The sequence below is a fragment of the Notolabrus celidotus genome, chromosome 6, assembly GCF_009762535.1.
Source record: "Notolabrus celidotus isolate fNotCel1 chromosome 6, fNotCel1.pri, whole genome shotgun sequence".
In the NCBI taxonomy this organism is placed as follows: Eukaryota; Metazoa; Chordata; class Actinopteri; order Labriformes; family Labridae; genus Notolabrus; species Notolabrus celidotus.
Genome location: NC_048277.1, coordinates 7755843 through 7778348, shown reverse-complemented (window position 1 = coordinate 7778348; position 22506 = coordinate 7755843). Strand labels below are relative to the sequence as shown.

The 22506-nt window shown below is 40.3% G+C and overlaps 2 protein-coding genes across 2 annotated transcripts in view; one reads left to right on the top strand and one right to left on the bottom strand.

The window, feature by feature from the left end:
• Positions 1–22506, top strand: part of LOC117814957 (protein arginine N-methyltransferase 8-B) — a 42004-nt gene that overhangs the window by 5228 nt on the left and 14270 nt on the right. The window contains exons 2-7 of the mRNA XM_034686554.1: positions 1611–1856; positions 3531–3686; positions 13832–13895; positions 16842–16984; positions 18854–18941; positions 20268–20383. Of these exons, the coding sequence (XP_034542445.1) occupies positions 1611–1856; positions 3531–3686; positions 13832–13895; positions 16842–16984; positions 18854–18941; positions 20268–20383 (813 nt within the window). The remainder of the gene's footprint in view (positions 1–1610; positions 1857–3530; positions 3687–13831; positions 13896–16841; positions 16985–18853; positions 18942–20267; positions 20384–22506) is intronic.
• The window catches only part of cracr2aa (calcium release activated channel regulator 2Aa), a 43999-nt gene continuing 40511 nt past the window's right edge, over positions 19019–22506 (bottom strand). Inside the window, exon 19 of the mRNA XM_034686552.1 lies at positions 19019–19070. The gene's annotated coding sequence lies outside the window, so the exon portion shown is untranslated. The remainder of the gene's footprint in view (positions 19071–22506) is intronic.

Here is a 22506-nt window from a genome sequence, read left to right as displayed (position 1 = left end):
CACATGCCTACTTCACCTCAGCCGTGCAAAAAACTGCAGACCCTGATCGTAAACAGTCCTTCCATCATGTGCACACTTGTCCAGTAAATACAGAAACAGACACACACACACACACACACACACACACACACACACACACACACACACACACATTTACACAAATGAAGGCGTATAGATTTGATTTACAATTCTCAAACATAACTATCAGCTGTGCCCACAAATATTCATAAAGACTGAATCCATTATGCATGCAGTTCAATTTACAGCCACGTGATCCAGCAGCAAAAACAAGCAAATAAAGACTTAACAGCTTACCTTCCCCATATGTACAACACTTGGGACGTTAATCATAATTAAATTCAGTCCTATGCTGTCGGTGTGTCCTGAGTTTTGAATAACTAATTAAGCTACACTGCTGTGCCTCATGGGTCAATGTACATCTGTTAATTTGTGGAGTCCCTAATCATTTCTGCTGTTCAGAGAAATCGTTTCAATGGATATAATGTCAATCCATGCATTGACAGAACTCAAACGATGAACTGGGGGTTTTCTTGCATTTGCCTGGGAGAACTTCAACAATGCCTCAAGCCAGGTATATTTCAGTAGAAAGACTGAAATCAGTCCTGTAAATAGCAACATGCCTACCTGCAGACCTACCTGACCCTTAAAGGGATTGATAGCAGACAGTCTGATTGGTTTGATTCATGTTATGCCCAAAAACACACCTTTGAATAATCAAGGGACTTAATACAATCTCTTTGCACCCTGCACCTCACTAAGAACCCAGACTGTGCGCCGGTAATGAGAAAAATGTGGTGGGACACGCCTTCATTCATTTCGGTTGTGCACTCAACATCGCTTGTTTTAGATTATTGAAAAATAGGGTTCTTGAACTGCACATCTCTGCTGTAAAGTGCCTCAAGAATGAAGATAGAAAACTGTGCTTTATAAGGCTGAATGCTGCACGAGGTGAAGATCCTGACACATCAGCCAGATAAAAAATTACATAAACTGTTGTAACACTGAAGCATTGTTGTCTGTTGTATAAAATCACCTCCTATTTTGTGGAGCTCGCCAATTATTTAACATTTATTTTTAGAGGCCTGAAAATTGGAACGAGAATAAACACCAGAATGGCTTACTGGCTGAAAAATGAAATGCTGGTAATCTGCCACTCTCTCTCTTTCTCTTGCTCACAATCCAAAACACACACACACAAGCACTGAGGCTAGACCTCCCCAGCTGGCGTCCGAGGTGATAATCAGGGCATTAAGGCTGTACCTTCTGTGCGGAGAAGAGCTCTCTGGCCATCTCTGCCTTCTGCTGACGGACAGCCTGACTCCATGTCAGCGCTGAGAGCATCCCATAAACCCAGCGGACTCCCTGGACTCACTGTGAACTCAGCAGACTGCTTTGTGAAGCAGCAGACTGACGGATGAGCTGAGAGATCAGATGAAATGTTAAAAGGATTGGCTGTAAAGTCAAAGCCTGTCACTGTCTTTGAATAAAACACACTTTTGAATGTACATGACAACCCTCTGTGACATCCTTGCTTTGTTGCCTCCTCTAACAGTCTTAAAGTGTTTTCTTCTTTGTCACTCTCTTTCTAGCACCAACAGTCACAGCCACAGCCAGTCCGCATAATTCAATCCCGCTCGGCACAGCCCACCTCATTGCCCAAGCCTGTGCCTTCCATCCAGCATGCCTCCCGGCCTCCTATCCCCCCACACACCCCCCATGCTGCCAACCTACCTAGCTGTCCTGGGCGGGGGAAGATGTCCAAGTTCCTTAACCCAGAGGAGATGACCTCGCGGGACTACTACTTCGACTCCTATGCACACTTTGGTATACATGAGGTATGTCCTATGAGCTGTTCTCCTTCCTGCGTCTTCATTAGAAGGATGCTAATCATGCCTGGTGACTTTTCTTGACAAAACCATGCAGGAAAAAAAAACTCCTTCCAGTTGTTATTGGATAAGTAATTGCACTTGTATATCACCCTTTGCTTTGTAAAACTTTGTGTTCATACAGTTATAATTGGAGATGCAACAGATTCAAATGAACAAACAGTTTTCCTTACACTGCATGCACATTTGGCTGCTTGTAGTGCAGACAGCCTGCACAGTCACAACTGTGGCTCTCACTGAGTCAGACAGAATTTCTCTCTCACAGATCCACACTGAAGCTCTTGGCCAAGCAGACAGAGGCTGTGAATTAGCCTACTTTTCTTTGTTCTCTACAGACATTGCATTTCATCTCCCTTCAGATGTGCCTAATTGTTTCAAAATCCTCTTTTGTCTCATCAAAGCACTTTAACAGTCATCATCATTTCTCAATAAGCCTCCCAGGTAGATTATCCTTCTTTTTTAGACTGCAATAATAAACTTGAACAACTAAATACTTTGTCTCACTGGTGGTTTGAACCTTGGTCAGGGTCTCTGTCGGTCAGTCTGATCAAAGGACATGAGCTCCAGACAGCTGAATTCCTACTCGTACGAAGATAGATAGCAAACCTGTTGTAAAGCAAAACTATTTAGAGCTCCCTCTTCTGACTGGTTGCAGTATAGGTCATAAAGCTCACCTTTTCCATGTTAACAGATGGGACATGGGTCAAGCTTAAACTTAAATTGAAATACACTGAAATAATAAAAAAAATGTAAACAAGGTTTTAGAAACCATGTCATCATCTTGATTTATATGGAAGGGTTTGTTGTTTTTGAGAAGTTTAGTTTTGATTAGTTATTTGATGCTACAAAGAGAGGATGTGACATTGTGATTGACAGCACAGGTGACAAATAGTGCGATTTAACGAACACAAGAGTCATGCACCTTTCCATAACTGTGAGTGTCTGCTTAAAACTGACACAAGAATCTGTTCTGCTGTGGACTAGACCCACATTTTATCCATCCATATTTATATACCGGCACAGAGCTCAACACAGTCTGAATGGAGAATGGATGAGGACTTGAAAAACGAATCTATCGTATCTGCACCTTTAATTACAAGTTGTTTTCTTTTTTTCTGTTTAATTGTTGCACTGTTTGTAATGATGTTTTACTGTAAGCTCTCCAAAGTTCAGCTGCACCCTTAAGACACAACACAAGACAGCAGAAATAAAAAGTCACGGAGCCTGTGTGCACAGTGCACATGTGACCTGCATACTGTTCTCTTCTTTCATATATTTTGGGAATATAGGGCAGGTGTATTTCTGACATTTCTGAATAGTCTTCACTCTCACACACTGTGACAGAGATTCAGACAGGAGATGTAGAGCAGGCTGAGCCTGCAGGTTCCCAGGGCTTATTCAGAAACACCAACTGAGGATTTGAATGTATGAGCGAAAGTCTGAGAGGTAATAGAGTAACATTAGGTTCAGGGTTTTATTTTTCACCGCTCCTCTACAGGTATCACAGCAAATCCAGACCTCCATTCCCCAGCCCATGTTTTTAAATTAACAGAAAGGTTGTCCCTCTCCACAGGTTTTAGTTGTGTCAGCTTCTCCCTGATATTGTTTGTCCATGCTAACCAGGAGATGCTGAAGGACGAAGTGAGGACGCTCACCTACAGGAACTCCATGTACCACAACAAGCACGTCTTCAAGGACAAAATAGTGCTGGATGTGGGGAGCGGGACTGGGATCCTATCCATGTTTGCAGCCAAAGCGGGGGCGAAGCACGTGTATGGGGTAAGGCATGATCCCTTTCTGTTGGGTGTTATCATGTTGAACCATCAGTCTGATCGCTGCAGACACTGTGTGCACCTCACTCCCTCTGGATCTGCATTTTAACCATTTCCACCAGACTCCTGTTAATCTTAGAGGAGTATCTTGTCTGACAGGCGGGCGATAAACGTGTGCAGCCTCTCAGGCTGGTTGATAGGCTGAGCTGAACAGATATAGAGCTGTGTGTGTTGTCGTGTGCTGGCGCAGAAGTAATCACTAGTCAGGGCATGTCTGGAAATATATATTCTGCAGACACACCACTAACCAGGATCACCACGAGGAAGTATTCTTTGATGCAGACAGGGTGTGCTTCAGGGGTGGGATGACGAACTTGGGAATGCCAGGAGACTTGTTCTGAGCTACTGGTTGATGTTATGAGCTTACATGTGTGTATGTGACTTTGCCTCACATCTCTGTGTTCATTTTCCCCTCCTCTTCTGCTTATGCTCTTTTTTCCTATCTCCCGCTTTGTACTTTGAACTGAAATATGACCTCAGCATGCCCCTCCTGTCCTGCAGGGTTTTATCCTCATAAATAAGACGCTAAGATTTCAGGGATTTAGTTCACCTTGGATTTAGGTGCTCTACGTTTAAGCTCTGCAGCGTGGCCCAACACCTTTATCATCCCTAAGCTTATTAAAGCTGCAAATGAAAGATGGGCTGGAGAGGTGGAGAGACTGGGCTATGGGCCAACAACAACACCACTCCATCATACGGACCTCGTTACTTTAAAAAGAAAAATGATAACCTCTTTTTGGATCTGCAGAGTACCTATAAAACACTCTGTGGTGCTAAAGTCCATATGCACCAGAGCCATTCAATCATGGACACACATTTAATATCCTACATTTATGCTTCAATAAAAAACTAAAATTAAGATTGAATTTTTCAAACTTATTCATAACACGTTAGAGTTATTGTACCATATTGATCCAAATATGAGTCTTCTTTCCTTAGAATATGTCTGTGAAAGTGGTATCAGGGTCTAGACTTTTTGAAAGCTACAGTCCATCACAGCAGTGGACAGCACCTCTTATGTCAAGTGAGTTTACCCCTCATGACTGAGGCCAGCTGTCACTCACAACCACAGCACCAGGAGGATGAAAGATGAAGAGTGTCCAGAACAAAGTGGCTCAAAAGTAGGACAAGTTGTTCAACAACTGAGGCAGAGTTATGATGCTAGTTTTAAGATGATAGCTATCAATACAGCAGGGTCATTTACTGGGTGTCACTGAACTGAAATATGGTGTTACTGAGTGTGATGTTCAAAGATGGCAAGTCAAAAACCTCGTATGTATAATACTAACAGTCAGAGAAGATCTCACTGTGGTGCTCAAAGTGGCTGCTTCCAAAAAGACTGAGAGGAGAGTGTGTGAGTGTGAAAAACAGATCAAAGGTAGCCCATTACTAGAGCTGACATTCAGGTGAAAGCCTTGGAGCTCAGCAGAGAGGATACAGATGGTTGTTTTTTTAATACGATTTATTTTTCTGTATAAAACAAGATTTGGTCTTCAAAAAGTATTTTCCCAGATATTAATCTGGAATGGTGGGGTCTGTCTTTTAATCAGGTTTGTCTTACATTTGGACCAATATCGTACACTTCAATATTTGTCTCCTTCATAATGTTATTAAAAGTGTTATTGCTGTGCAGCATGGAATGAGAATTAGTTTCTGTTAGCTATTCATTGCAGACAGGTGCCAAAGTGCATTCATTCTCTGCTCAGAAAAACAAAAACTTGTGAAGACAAATTCTGTGGCTGAAGGATGAAGACATGTGTTTCCTGCTGTTAAGGTTCAGCATCCAGACTTTGAAGTGTCCTCTCAGTATCAAAGTCAAGAGTCCCTCTGAAGGACGTGTCCAGTGGCTGTTTCTGTGGGTAGCCAACAGAAGGTCACCTTTTATTTGGAGATTATTAAACTGCCTTTCTAAAAACAAGAATAGCAGAAAATACACAGTGTCATGTTTAAACATGCAGCACAAATGCATCAAGTTGTTGATATACATATTATTAAGTAGAGATCCATAAACCCTCTTTTAAACTAAATCAAGCAGGTGAAGCTCTTTACTTTCCATCTCTGAGCACCAGCTACAGATTAGTTAATGGGCATGAGAGATCTCAGACTCTAGGTGTTATGAATGGATGCCAACAGGAGAGTGGTATGCAGGATTTCAAAAAGCATCAACAAGATGTTGACTTGATGATGCACTTTCCTGTGTTGCTGTCACTCCTTCATTCTCTGGTTCAGTGTGGTGGGAGTATGTTTGTTTTCACTTAAGCTGTGGAGCTTCTGTTTATTCCGGATGTGCTGTATGGTGTTTTGGGTCTTGCTGCCTGCTGCAGATCAAATACCCTTCAGGGTAATAAAAAAGTTGCAGTTGAAGCTGTAGAAGTAATTAATATATTTGTGCTCTGTCCACATACTTGAGTCACTCCAGCCCTCCTCAAACCCTGATAAGTAACCACAGGGAGCAGCTTTAGTCCACAGGCTCTCACACTCAGAGCTTGGACTATTTATTTTATGACACCGCCTCCAAGAAAGTTACAAATATTCTCTGTGAATGTGCTCTCTAGTGGCTGTGACTCTCCAGGATCATTGTATTAAGCAAAGTGAAAAACTGGAGATGATTCAGTCAACCAATCATCAGCCAGAAAGAAGTGTGAATGAGCCGTGAATATGAAAACCTAATTACTAATCCCTGATGTTTGTCTGGAGGCTCCTTCTCCTTTGATTTTGTTCTGGGCGTTTGCCTGAAATGACTCAAAGCTTTAAAAAAGAGTTTATTCTCATGTCTGGATTCTCCCTGTCGATGACACTTTGGTTTACAGTCGATAAAACAGCATTTTGGAAAGCTTTATCTAAGGGGGATTTCAAAGCGTGGATGTGATGAAAGCAGCCAGATAATAGAAACAGCAGCAAATGACAATGCTAGTTAGAGCCACTGAACAGAATGTAAATGATAAAAAAACAAGTACACAAACAAGTGTATCACAGTCTAATGACATCGACAGCCGGCTTTTGAAACCCTCAATGAAGAATTACAAACGCCATTGAGAGCTGGATCAACTCATCTGTATCAGGCTGGAGTCAGACTACAAGAGCTTTGGATCATTTTATACCCAGCTGAACCCCCTCAACTATCAGGGGAAGAGTCTAGAGTAAGATCTTGTTTATAAGTGATGTCTGGGATAGATAATAAGGCCAAGAGAGGATGTTGAGGATCCTGTCTTAAAACCCCCCAACGGCTCACAGATCATTAAGTTTTGAGATAACTTTGAGCAGGTTTGTAATTTAAGATCTATTATCTGGATAATTTTAACATCACCTTAAGAAAAGGACCAAAACAGCCAATGAGAGAAAGTTTCTGTGGTAAACTACAAGCCCTGAGGTCAAACTTAGCCAGCATGCTGTTTTTTCAATCCTAGGAGTCTGTTATGAGAAAGAGTCCACATGTGATGATTAATGATAACAGATTTTAAAGTTTTGTTCTTACAGTGTGTGAAGAGAAATGACCAACACAGCACACCACACCCTGACAGATTCATTCATTCAGAGTCCACACTTTCCAAAATCTTTCACAGTCAAACATGACTTTAGCGTAATAGCAAATGACGGGATGGTTGTAAAGCTAACTGTTGCTAGCTGCTTAGCCACTTGGTTCATCCATCGTAATAGTAAATTCTTTTCAGCTCCTCTCCTTGTCAGTTTCATTGTGGGACCTTTTCACGTTGAGTTGTTGCAACAAATCAACAAGTTGGTCTCTCTTTTTTTGACATCCATCTAAGTTCCTGCTTCTCGTTCATAGTTATTGCCCTGGTTGTGTTTGTTGTGCTTCCTTCTTCAGTTAGCATGCTTCCTGATTGGCTGTTGTTCTGTTCAACGTGACAATCCACAGAGTGCATGCTCGGCTCACCACACACAAGAGGATGTCTGATCGTAAATATTGAACCTGTTTAATATGAATGTTTCCAAATCGATGCGGCCCTGATTGTCTCCTTCGCAGGGGAAGTAAAATCCCTCTGAATACTTCACACTTCAAGAAAACCTGACAAGATCACCTTGTGAACTTTCAGAACATCACGCCTTTGCTGACTTTGGTCCGAAGGAAGGAATCGGGTCCCGAATCAGCCCAATTATCTTGTAGTGTGATCTCTGCCTCACAGGTACAAAAGGAACACGCTCTTCTTTTCTTGCTGAAGAGTAAACACATCTGTTAACCACGTCTCCCCCTTATCTGATCTAGATGTGTCAGTCTTTGTGCTGTCATCTCACTGTAAGTGTTATCAGCTGGCTGTTTGTCTCCATGTTGTTCACACCTGTGTGATCACATCAGGTTAAATGAGGCGATACAGTTCTTCCTTAATGACATCCTCTAATGAGTACTGCATCATTCATTATTCTCCTGCTTGTAATCTATTCAAGTTTTTAATGAGAAAGAAGGAAATCTGTGTATTTTCTCATTATGTGGGTCATGAAACCTGGTTTCTGAATCTATTAGGATTTTTAATCTCCTGTAGTCTTGCCTTGAGCATATCATTCTGAACCTTTGATCCACTGACATTTCTTAGTGTTAGTTTTTTGCAGAAACTCTTCCTAACCTTTCGTGAGCACTTAGACAAGGTCAACTTTCAATTCTAGAGAAAAGTAACTGTATTCAAACTTAAATGCTCCAGAGCAAAGTCATATCCCATTTATCGGCACATTTCTTAGTGTTGCTCCTGTCTGGGTTACTGTATGACTGACAGGTCACAGAACGGACACACGGGAGAAGTGATACCTGGGAAAATTTAGAAGCTTGTTGTTGAGTCTCCAGAGAAAAGGCTTGAGGAAGCCCAGAGGGAAGAATACAATGACAGTGACAGTGAGTCTTACTGACACTAGTGAGAGGTGCTAGAGTCACCGTGCGAGGGTGTTGTGAATGTAAACACGCCGCAAGGCATCAGCTCTCCCACTGACACTGATGGACACATGGCTAATACTGTCTCCTCTTACAGAGATCCAGAAAGAGACAAGAAATCATTGCTAATTAGAGGCTGTCATTGGCAGCCCTATTATCACACAATAACAGCACAGAAATGCACACGCACACTCATATGCCTGCAAGTGCACAAGGATCATACACCTGGTGCAACATGAGTCATTAGGTGGGGGCATCAGTGTTGTGCGTGAAGCAGTTGACAGACATACAGGCAGAAGGCTGTGGGCGCCACCAGCAGCCTTCACACCGTCCTCCACTAATAGGCAGCAGAAAACAGGGACGCTGCAGGGAAGGGACGCTAATGTCAAGTGTGCATCATGTGTGCATGCTGGGAAACTGAAACTACGAGAAAAGGTCAGAATCTCAGTAGAGAATGGATGTGTTGGCAAAACAACCCCATTTCCAAAAAGTTGGGCCAAATGTTGATAAATCAGATTGTGATGCTTTTCAAATCATTTAAACTCCATGCTTAAGTAAAAATAGTGCAAAGACAACAAATCAAATGTTGAAAATGAAAGATGTAATTTTTTTATGGGAAGTATATACTGTACTTATTTTAACTTTGACACGGGCAACACATTCTAAAAAAAGCTGATGCAGGTGCACGTTAACTGTTGTGTTGCATCACCTCTTCTTTGCCTGATACAGGATTTCAAATGCTCAACAGTTCAGGGTCTCCTTTGTCGTATTTTTGTGTCATAATGTGGCAAATGTTTTCAGGTCAGGACTGCAGACAGGCCAGTTCAGCAACTTGACTATTCTTCTACAGAGCCATGTGGTTGTAATACGTACAGAATGTGGTTTGGCATCTTCTTGCTGAAAAATGTATGGTCTTCCCTAAAAAGGCGTCGTCTGGATTAATGGAGCCTTCACAGATAGGTAAGCCAAAACTAATGTCAAATTTAGATTCCTATACCACAGGATAGTTTTTGACTTTTCCTCAGTTCATCTTAAACAGTCTCAGGTCCACAGAAGTCTCTGGTGTTTCTGGATCATGTTTATATATGGTTTCGTCTTTGCATGGTTCAGTTTAAACCTGCATCTGTGGATGAAGTGATGAACTGTGTTCACACACAATGGTTTTGGAAATGACTTAGAGCCTATGTAGTAATTTCCACTACAGAGTCATGTCTGTTTTTAAGATCAGGTCCATCCAGTCTTGGTTTTGGTCCTTGTCCCTTTTGTACAGAGGTGTCCTCAGATTTAATCTTTTAATGATATTATGTACTGTAGATGATAAAATCCACTCATTCTTTGTCATTTACTCTGAGGAACATTATTCTGAAACTGTTGAACTATTTGCTAATGCACTTTTCATGAAACAATACAGATTTTCAGCTTTAACATTTGATATCTTGTCTGTGCACCTTGTTCAGTTGGATACAGGGTTTAAATGATTTGCAAAGTATCAAAGTCTGTTTTTATCCACATTAACACGGTGTCCCACCTTTATGGAGTCAGGGTTGTATGTGGCTCTGTATTGAAGGGAAAAACAGAGACATATTCAAGGCAATATTTCCTAATTTGCCCATCTCTCAGTGGGTGTGTTGCTTATTGAACATGTCTAATTGGTTTCTGCCTCCAAAATAAAAGCCCAGCAGACTTAATTCTTCCACGAGAGTGTCAGGCACAACTGAGTGCCTCTATTTTTCACCCCCCTCTCCCCTAAGAGCCTCCAATTCTGGCTTTACCTTTTTTACGATCTGGAGCACTGAGTTCATTCAAGGGTCCCCTGCTTGATTACGACCAGATGATTCTGCACACCTCTGATTAACCGGGGAAGTGAAACTTGGTGTGCCCTCTCAGGTGAAAATCTATACCCTCAGTCTACTTGATGCAGTAAGAGGTTAGTATTGACAAATGCCTCCCTCTGAATTATGTTCTAATTATGTTTGTGAGCTGCTTACAAAAAGTGTCGAGAGTTAATTGTGATGAATGAAGGACCTTTGATACGTTACAGCTCTGTTATTCCTGGATCTACTATAAATCAGCCTTGGTTCTGCACGGGTGGGCAGAACAGGACACAAAATACTAGCTCAGGATTTCTAAGAGAAGATGGAAAAGAGATTGTTTGGAGGAACATGTGAGAGAGCTGCATTTCAGGAGGCGAGAAATGGAACAAAGGAATGAAGCAGTGTGTAAGGATAATTGATAAGAATTTAAAATGTCAAGAGAGTAATGAAAGTAGAAATTGAAGGTCCCACTGGGACTTCAGCGCTGGTCGCAGTTGAGCAGCGACTAATCATTACATTAATTCCTTAAAAAAGGAGGCTCTGGCAGTGTTTCAGGGCTGAAAAAGAGGTTGGGCACTTTGTGATTTATATCCCTTTATAGTTTTTTATTTTCTTTAAATGCTAATTTAATCCTGGTGTCGCATGGTGATCCCTTCCATGTTGGTTATTTGCAGTTGTGAGGCTCTCAGGTCTCAGACACAATGTAGGTGATGAAATACCTTCTTCTTGTTATCACACTGAGACGGAAAAAAAATCTTTAAACTCAAAGCTTGTTTTCTATTTTATCTCACCTGTTGTCTTTAAATCAGGACTCTGAAGTCCTCTTATCCTCTGAGTAAATTATAAATAATTTACTGATACGGTTTACCCAATACTCTTTCAGGTATACTAACAAGGTGAAGCCTGAGGTGGGTTTTTTCAGGATGGGAGAAGAAGACGTCTTCAGAGAGATGTTAGAAAAAGATGACCTTGTTTACTTCCTCAGAGAGCACCTTATGGTGTCTGCTCTATTTGACAAACATTCACGCTCGGAGAGTTTACAGAGGAAAACAGATTTATATCTACACTGAACTTTGCTACAAATCACAAAGGAATGAAAGTGCAGAGAGATACATCAGAAGGAGCTGTTTGTGAGGGCCACACATAAATCAAATTGAGAGTCATTTTTCTGCTATAAGTGTCTGAGAATAGAAGCATCAAGGCAGTATCTCGAAACAGAATCACTCCTCAGAAGTGATGTAAAGTAACTAAATGTATGTATTCTATTCTACCATGCTTCATTTCTGCTTCCATTTTATGCTACTTTATTCTTCTACTGCATGTCAGGTGGAAAATCAAATTTAACTCAATCTGGCAGCGACAGATTTTACTGCTGAAAAAGGTTGTTAACAATTTGTGAAACAGAACGTTCTTCTTTCCTCCTATAATGGTAATCTTATGATCCCCTTAGATTTACCTCTTTACCCTTAAAAGGGTTGAACCCAAAGGTTTAGAATCACAGGAGTGAACTACCATGCAGTATTTATCAGCTAGTGACCACACAGACTCATCAGGACCCGACTGAAAACTAAAGGGGACAGGGCTTTTTCAGTCAGAGCTCCTACACTCATCCCCGTGTTTTATTTCATTACCCAAGACACATTTTTGCAGGAAAGCTTTAATTGTGTGATTTTAGTTAATTTGAACTCTCATTTTATGCATCTGTTTTATAAGTCTTTATGTTTTTAAGTTTTGGTTTTTATTTTACTGCCCAAAGTCCGCTGGGATTGGCTCCAGCCCCCCTGTGACCCTGAATGGGATAAGCGGTCAAGATAATGGAAGGATGGATGTTTTTATTTTATTTAACTTTTTATTCAATTTGCTTTTCATGTCTCCTTTTGTTGCCCATAATGCCAGTTATCCAGAACATAGACTAACTGAAAAAGCATATTTTTTTTCTCTTACTTGTGTCCTTTGAGAATTCTTGCACCTCAGTATTTGTCTTTTAACTTCTCTCTCTGCAAACGTTCACACAATAGTTACATACATTACATACACAGCTAAACACACTGATCATCGTGTCCTGAATATAAAGACATAAAATGTTTGTAAGTTCATCAGGTTTTCTGTCATTTTTATTGAAATGAATGGAGCAAAGTCCTCTTGGATCTTTATTGATACATGCACAAACCGGTAGTTTACTGACTATTACTATGGTTGATCATGTCTTTACAGTGGCACCTGTCAGTGAGTGGGATGTTTTAGGTAGCTAGAACATTTTGTCCTTGAAGTTGTTGTGTTGGAAGCTGAAAAAATGGTGAGTGTAAGGATGAGAGCGACTTTGATGAAGACCAAAATATGATGGTTAGACGACTGGGTCAGAAGATCACCAAAACTAGAGCTATTGTGTGTTGTTCTAAGTCTGCAGGGATCAGTGGTCCAAGGAAGGAAAACCAGTGAGCCACATTCAAAGACATAGGTGTTTTTTTTGTGGTTCAACAAAAGTGCCACTAGCACTCAAGCAGGACTATAGCCTCAGTCCATGGGGCGAACACTTAAACTGCGCCCCAGTGCATCACAGTTTGATGCATATAAGGCTGTGTAGTAGCAGACCAGTGGAGCATGGACTGGACCATGGAGCAATGTAAGAAGGTGGCCTGGGGAAACACAACAAGTTCAAGGTGTTGACTTTCTCTTTCAAGTCCCCAGATCTTAATCCAGTCGTAGATCTGTGCCATGGGCTGGACAAACAAGACTCACAGGACTTAAAGGGATGTGGATAGCTACAAATATTTTGGACAATTATGGATTCCAAACAGACACAGAAGAGTTTCAGGGCAGTTTGTGAGAGTGCACATCTTGATGATTTCATTTTATCGAGCCTTTATGGATCTATGCTGTTTTTTTCCTCCTGTTTCGGGGTTTTGTCTTTAAAAACAAAAGTGCTCTTTATCAAACTGTCAAATGTTTGAATAAGCTTGTAGGTGAGTCTCAACCCAACCTGTCAGCTCTTTGTCTTCACAGCTGCAGGGTAAGACGAGCTCTGTTCTCCTTGGCTGTTCTCATCCTTCAGATTTTGAGTTTTAGTGTCTTTGCTCTGGCTGTGGGTTTGTTGCTCCTTCAGGGAGAACAAACTGCTGCAGAGGCATGTTTTTACCTGCAGCTATAGCACTACTTAACAAAGCTAGCACAAGATGATGCACTTTAACCTCTGTTACAAAGTATACAGAGATAAGTTTGCTTTTCACAGTTTGAATGTGATTTTTTTAAATAGGTACAGAGCGATTGGAATTTAACATTGAAGATGTTCTCAAGATGCATCATAGGCACACTGAGGACATTTCATTGCAAGTACATATCTTTCTCAAAGCATCACAAACCTCCATAAAATATGTTTTTTCTCCTCTCATTTTCTGACAGATTGAATGCTCCAGTATTTCAGAGTACTCAGAGAGGATCATCAAGTCCAACCACCTGGACAGCGGTAAGAGCTGCAGCTGTTTGCTCTTTCTCTCCACACTGATGACACAGCTCTGCATCTGGGAGCAACACAACACTCTATTTACCATAATCGCATGGTGGCCGTTTACCTCTGATGTCACACTCAGGGTGGGAGGTTAAATGCTTTCATAAAGTCCCATTTCTGCACTACAGGTTGCAGTATAGTACATATTGGATATATGACAATTGTTCATTGTTCATTCATTGTTCAATGCTACCTGAATAATGAGTAACTCAAGACACTTTTCACAGAGAGATTCTGCAACAACACATGATGCTGCTTCATGTTACATTGCATTAATACTTTTACACTGATTTGCAGAAACAAAAGCGGTGAAAAACAGTACAATCTTCACTGAAGCCTTTCTGAACTATGCACAATTAGCATGGCATGACAGAGGCATCGCAGTCCTGCCTAAACCACCTAAAAAATGGTGCCTGTGATTCAGGCTTCATAACAATGGAAAGGTGGAACATCAGGTCATTTTATGAAGTACAACATACTTAATCATTGGTTAATCAGTTGGACAACAACCCACATCAGCACTAACTTCTGAGCAACATTAAAGGCACTGTAAGGAGCTTTAACTAATTCTGAAATAGTCTCACTGCCTCGATATTCGTCCCTCCCCCTGAAGTGTCTCTGTTCAGAGCTCTGCTGGTAAAGTGTGTCAGTGAGAAGTAAGTTATCAAGCAGGAGGGGTCGTTTTTTTCTTAAGATATTCTTTTTTTGACATAATGTTCAGTCCTCATGTCTGATACTGGAGCAGGATTCAACATGATATAATAATTCTCACTGTGCTTTTAAGCTTTGAAATCATCAAAGACTGAGGAATTTCATGGTCATATTATAGGGACTGGTTTCAGCCCCCAAAAGGGGCTAGGCCACAAGTTTAGGTCAAAAAACCCATATGGGTTGCTCTCATTCATATCTCACTGTTAAGGATTTTTCATCTCTGAGTATGGTTTATTTCTGAGTCTGTGTTTATCATTCATACTTCACGGACCAACTCATTGGTATGCATTTGAAAAAATTTGCATCCAGCTTATATAACTTCAGAGCATATGTATTTATTTTAAACAGAAGCCTCCTGTTACTTTTAAATCAAATTCCCTGACTGTGCATCAGCAGAATGATTGCTCCATAAACCAGCAAGTCAGCCAGCGTCCCATCTGTTCACCTATGAATATCAAGTATGCACATGTAATTGAAAAGTGAGTTAACACCGTGTTCACTCCAAGTTTTACAAAGTGAACAAGCAGGAATCAATCACCTGTTAGAGTATTAGAGGTTCACATGTCATCCTGACGGTCACTTACATCACCAGAAAACTCTGCAGTAACTTCCTGCCAATGCAGAACAACAAAACTGAAGTGGGCTCTTCTCAGAGAGGTCACAGATCCTTCCTCAAACTGAGAACCTGAAACTCTGCTGGGTTTGAGACTGCTGGAAGAAAAATACTGCACATACAGACTGTCTGTTCTTTTGTTCTCTTTCTTTCTTTCTTTCTTTCTTTCTTTCTTTCTTTCTTTCTTTCTTTCTTTCTTTCTTTCTTTCTTTTTTTTGTTTCTATTTTTATTCATTCTTTTCTTTCTTTCTTACTTCCTTTCTCTCTGTCTTTCCATTTTCCATTTTGTTTTGACTGTCTTTCCTTTTCCCTCTCTTATTCTTACTTTCATTCTTTGCTTCTTTCTTTACTCTTTATCTTTCCTTCTTTTTTCGTGATTCCCTTTTGTGTTTCCTTCTGTCTTTCTATCTTTTTCCTTTTCTGTCCATTTTTCATTTTTAAAACCTTTTTATTCTCTCTAACTTTTCCTTCCTTTTTCATTTCTGTCTTTCCTTTCCTTGTAAACATCTTACTTTTTCACCTTTTATTTTTTATTTTCATATCCTTATTTTTGTTTGTATTTTTATTCATTCTTTTCTTTCTTTCTTTTTTACTTTCTTTCTCTCTGTCTTTCCATTTTCCATTTTGTTTTTCTTTTTTCTTTTTCCTTTCTAATGTCTTTATTTATTTATTTCCTTATTTTCTTTCTCCCCTCTTCTCTTTTTCTCATTATTTCTTTCTTTCTCTCCACTTTTCTTTCTCTCTATCTTTCCATTTTCCATTTATTTCTTTCCTTCTCTCTATCTTTCTTTCATTGTTTTACTTCTCTCTCTCTTTCTTTCTTTCTTTCCTTTTTCCATTTTCCCTTCTTTCTTTTGTTTTACTTATTTCCTTTTTTCCTTCTTTCCTTTTCCCTCTCTTATTCTTACTTTCATTCTTTGCTTCTTTCTTTACTCTTTATCTTTCCTTCTTTTTTCATGATTCCCTTTTGTGTTTTCTTCTTCTCTCTAGCTTTCTCTTTCTTTATCTTATTATTTTTTCCTTCTGTCTTTCTATCTTTTTCCTTTTCTGTCCATTTTTCATTTTTAAAATATTTTTATTCTCTCTAACTTTTCCTTCCTTTTTCATTTCTGTCTTTCCTTTCCTTGTAGCATCTTACTTTTTCACCTTTTATTTTTTATTTTCATATCCTTATTTTTGTTTGTATTTTTATTCATTCTTTTCTTTCTGTTGTGTTCTTTTCATTCTCTCTCTATTAGCACTGTCCTTTATTGTACTTCTTTCTTCTGGCTTCCTTTCTTCTCCTCTTCATATCTATCTATTTATCCATTCCATTTATTTTTTTCTTCTTATGTTCTTTTTCCTTCTTTCTGTCAATTGTTTTTTCTTTCAAATGTTCACACGTGAGTTTTTTTAGTTGTACATGGATCTCATGGATCTTAGAGACAATATTGCAGAAGTGTTCAGTCTGTTCTGTGCAGTTACAAATTGATTTTTCAGTCATTGTCATCTCTAAATGTTCATGTTGCTTCTTAAAAACACAGTTTGTATTCATAATGATTGACTTTGCTGTAACTTAACATGAATTATGTGTGTTGCAGTGATCACCATCTTCAGAGGAAAGGTGGAGGAGGTGGAGCTCCCTGTTGAGAAGGTTGACATCATCATATCTGAGTGGATGGGTTACTGCCTCTTCTACGAGTCAATGCTCAACACTGTCATCTTCGCCAGGGACAAGTGGCTGGTATGGTGATGTGTGGAGTGTGCAGTGACACTAACACAATACAGAGTGTGGGCTTCTCCTGATACGAGTGATACATCAGGGGAAAAATAGAAAGCACTGTATTATCCATAGATCTTGACTGTCAGGCTACTGGCAGATCATTTTATAATCCTGATAACACTGAGCAGTCTCTAAAAACTGGGATGACTGTCTACTTTAAAAGAATAATTGAAATGATAATCCAGTAACAGTCAAATTAAATTCCCCCTTTAAAGAAATCACTCCCAGCCTTTTGGCTTGTTATTCTTTAAAACAAGGGATGGTTCTCCTGCAAATCTAAATCTGTCAGACTGTTCCTTATAGCAGAAAACATCAAAACAAAATCTTTTATTTTGTTTTTCTTAACCTTGAAGCTCATTTATGACTCTTTTTTGATGGAAAGATTTTTAAAGATTTCTGAGAGAGAGAGAGAGAGAGAGAGAGAGAGAGAGAGAGAGAGAGAGAGAGAGAGAGAGAGAGAGAGAGAGAGAGAGAGAGAGTACTTTACCCATTGAGTTACCAAGCTTCTCTCTTCATGTGTGTTTTAGGTGTGGTACTCTGTTATTATGAAGAGATACAGTAATTAATGAAAGAAGATTCAGTGACTACCCTTGGTGACAGTGTTCTGATCTTTAGACTCAGTGGAGTTAGTTGAGAAATTAGCCTGATTTAACTTTAATACAAACGACTACGAAGGAAGATGAGGGCCACATTCAGGATAGAGAAAAAATTGAGACTTTGATAAAGTCCTGTATTTAAATTTACAAGACTCTGGCTGTGCATTTGGTGTTATAAGGTTGTAACCTTATGAAAATAAAGAAAGTAGTCATGATTACAGCCTCTAGTAAATCTATGCCTAGACTAACCGAAAATATGAGGTGATTTTAGAGGAGCAGCCAGCCATCTTTGATCATCTCGTGAAGTTAAACTCAACACCTCAGGACTAAAAGTGATTGTAGAAGCGTGTACACCCTGCCTGTTAGCCTGCTCTCTTTTTGAAGGAACTCAGTTTCTTGCACAACAGTTTGAAAATTGTTATACTACATTCTGGTGCTTATATGCCCAAAGACATACCTATAATTTCACAAGATGTTCCATGTTCCTCATTAAAGTGCGGGCAGATGGCTGTGTTTTTTTTATCTTCTCTTTCAAAATAATATACAGGCGGACATAGACAGACATGCAAAGTTTTTATTCTTGTAAATTTGTGATTTCATTTGAGTAAATGTACAAATTTCATATTTTATAACCACCGTTTAATTTTTTTCATTCTGGAAAATGTACAACTTAATTCACATAAAGTACGATTTTATCCTTTGTTTATTTGTGACTTTAATCTAGAAAATGTGAAACTGCAATCTTGTAAATCTGGGACTTAAGTCTCCTAAATGTACAATTGTAATCTCAATCTCATTTTCATCCATAAAGTGGCCCTTAGACTTTGTCATAAACAGGAATCCTTTAAAATGTCTGAATTTGTGGCAGACTTTGACTTTCATCTAGAAATCTGTTAACATTATCTCATTAACTCAGGTTTAAAATCTCTGCTATAAAAAAATGATGACTAACATGAGCTGTAATGCCATCACGCATCAGAAAAGTATATTATTATTAACATCTATCATATATTTTTTGGTCTTTGGTAATTAGAAAGCAAAAGTTACAGCCTCATAGTGACCTCATGAACAGCTCCCCTGTCCCAGTCCATTCACAGAGGGAACACTTTCGCCTCTATAACTCAAACTTGTTCTTGGCTGAGGGATTAAATGTCAGCGGAGCTGTAATGTAGACCTTTTATAATGTGTTCAGGATTAATTGCTGAATTATTTCCCTGCCTCGTTTGTCAAACAGAAACCCGGAGGATTAATGTTTCCTGACCGAGCCTCTCTGTATGTGGTGGCCATAGAGGACAGACAATACAAGGACTTCAAAATACACTGTAAGCTCACTGTGAGAGGATGTGTGTGTGTGTGTGTGTGTGTGTGTGTGTGTGTGTGTGTGTGTGTGTGTGTGTGTGTGTGTGTGTGTGTGTGTGTGTGTGTGTGTGTGTGTGTGTGTGTGTGTGTGTATCATTAGAAACAAGATGTACAGTACCCTTTGTACTCTGTGCAGTTTATGGCCGATCATAATCAGTAATATGTCGTTACATTGCAAATGAGCTCTGCATGAAGAACATTGTCCACTCCTCTGCAGAGTGCTCACACCGGTGTGGGCGCACTCATACACAACCTCTCCTGCTCTCCAAATGATCTTGAACTTCTCTGCGGGCACAACACTGGAGGCGATAATTGATATTATGAGTCAACAAGCCTCTCTATCTCTGTGTCATCCCACTCTAAAACCTGCCACGAGGGCTGTGGGCGAGGTTTGGCTGCTGGACGCAAAGCACCGGAGTCAGAGTTAGGCCAGTGCATAACCCTGATGACAAAAGGCACGCAAACATAACAATAGCCAACAAGCCTCCTACTCGCACTCCTCCGTACATCTGGGAAATCATCCAGTGAAGCCACACTGCAATCATAGGACTGACTGCATCAAATCGCAGCCACAGTGATGGGATGGTAAAATATAGTCTTTCATTAGTCTGTGGGTAGTGGGACGCATATTGACCACAAACGTATTCCTTTTCCAGCAGATGGCCCAAGCTGACCCATAGCCTGAGTTAGAAGTGGCGTCCTGCAGCCCTCCAGTGTTTCAGAGCATATTGTGGTCATTAGTGCTCCTCTGGGCTGCAAGCTGCCTTTGTTAAGTGGGCAGCAAGAAATGCAAATACAGCGCATTACAAGTCCCGGGGGTGTGTGACCTGCTCATTATCACTCGCTCTCAGGCTCACTCAAGTAGCTCTCTCTACTTTCAGGTCATGATAGAGATGTTTGCTCACACACTTACTTAAGGAGCTCAATAAATTATGTATGGGAGGATTCCGCAGAAGCAGAAAGCGCATCTGAACAGGAGAGGAGACTGCGTTCAAGAGGCTTATGTTAACAAATCATAAAAGATTACAAGCTGCTTTTCATTTGTTGAGATGAATATTGTTGCAAAATGACTCAAAGTTTTACTCTGAGTTAGTACACCAGACTATTTTTAGACATCCTGTGAGAGAGACCTTAGCTAGTGTAGTTTAAACCGACTGTTTGCATCTCCTTTGGTTTGAAACTGAACTGAAGATTATCTTTGAAATAAAAAAAATGACATCATGTGTTTGTAGTTCTGAAATCCCGTAAATCATGGTGACACTATTGCTAAGTAATGCTTTTTTAACCAGGGTGGGAGAACGTCTACGGCTTCGACATGACCTGTATTCGAAATGTGGCCATGAAGGAACCACTGGTGGACGTTGTGGACACTAAACAGGTGGTGACCAACTCCTGCCTCATCAAGGTGAGTGAAACATTAATTAAATAAGTAAATATCAACGCACAGAGACAGTATTTTTTGAAAGCCTGAAGTGTTTCTAGTCTCTGTTTGTTGTTCAAATCTACAGTGGCCCTAAAGCTCAACAGCACAAACATTTCATAAAACAAAAACAACATTTATATATTCACAAAAATCTTAAAATCTGAAATCACATGAACATCCTTTATATATTTTAGAAATGTTATTTATTGCTGCCTTTGGAACAGAAGACACATCATAATCGAATATAATTGAGATGAATAAAATAACTCTTGATTTCAAAATATGGTGTAAAAATATTATCTATCTTTTGACTGAAAATTGAGAACATTTCTTGCACAGAGTCATTAATATCTTAATTGCAGTAAAGGAAACCCTGTGGAATTGTGTAGGAAGTGTACAAGGTTACTGATGTCATTGTAGCATTTTACAGCAGGTCATTTAACCTACGATAAAGTGTTTACTCCATACATCCATCCATTATCTTGACCGCTTATCCCGTTAGGGGTCACGGGGGGCTGGAGCCTATCCCAGCTGGCTTCGGGCAGAAGGCAGGGTACACCCTGGACAGGTCGCCAACCTATCACAGGGCTAACACAGAGAGACAGACAACCATTCATGCACACACTCGCATCTACGGGGCAATTTTAGAGGGATCAATCAACCTGAGCATGTTTTTGGACTGTGGGAGGAAGCTGGAGAACCCGGAGAACCCGGAGAGAACCCACACATGCACGGCGAGAACATGCAAACTCCACACAGAAAGCCCGGCCAGGGATTCGAACCAGGAAACCTTCTATCTGTGAGGCAACAGCGCTACCCACTGCACCACCGTGCAGCCCTTATTCCATACAGACAGCGTTAAATGGTCACTGACCAAAGCCCCTTAGAGGACTATATTCTCTTCATGCAGCTCTGCTTTAATACCCAACACAGTCGATAAGTAACTTGCCACCAATGAAGTATCACTCAGTTATTAAGCATCACCTTTACCTGGTCGTGCAGTGCTGGGCAGTGATCCTGCAGAACCTGCATCAAATTTGATGTTTCACCCTTTAGCTACAACTCTTCTTGCAGCAGGTTTCACAGACGGGTGATCCGCCCGTCTTGGTCGTTCTTGTTGTTCCTGAAATGCTACCACACTGCTGACTTCACTCATTTCTCTGGTGGATAAAAAACTTCACTGCTACGTCCCCCTGTCGTAGTTAAGATAATGTAGCGTAGCCTCCATGTCTCTCTATAAGCACGGCACATTAAGTTGGTGCACCACAGGTGTCGCTTTGTTTTGAGCCTCACATACAGTAACGTCCCGGCCCCTTTCTGAAAATGACAACAGAAACATTCAACATAGCAAGCCTTTATGATTAAATAAGTGGACATTTTCTAGCACGGTTAGAAGTGAAACTGTCACGCTGTGTTAGAAAACTAAGATGGAGGACCCAGGATGAAGACTGCTCACAGATGTATTTAACCAAAAACAAAAGGAAGAAGAGGTGGCTTTTTTAAGATGTTCATGAAATAAATCCATAGAAGGGAAAAACACAGGAAAGACACAAGTGAGACTCAATGAAGAGACAGAGAGGAGAAACAGAGAAATTAAATACACACAGGGTAATCAACACAGGTGTGACACAACACACAGGTGAAACTAACGAGAGTATTCAAACAGGAGGGAAGTAACCAAGGGCAGGAAGTAAAACTAAGGAGACACACAGGGAGCTGGAACTACAAAATAGAACAGGAAAGACTATAGAGTGAGGAACATGAGGGAAAATACTCACATTGGCTGTTTTTGATACCACCTACTATACAGGTAAGAGCAAAATCTGCAGGAAAGTGTCTCAGTATGCAGCAAACCAGTCTCCCTCGCATACTGTTTCCCACAATGCACAGTGCTAACGTTCTGTGTCTTCTTTTTTCCATATATGACAGGGGGCACTCAGTTTTTAGGTGCTATGAAAACGATTAAATTCCCTATAAACCTCTTCTTAAATTTTTAAATCAGAAGTGGATGCTAAAGAAGCAGTTTCTCTATCAGCTTGGCAGTTGTTTGCATCCGCTTTCTGAACCGGAAATCCAGCAACGCCTGACCCAACATACTGCAGAAC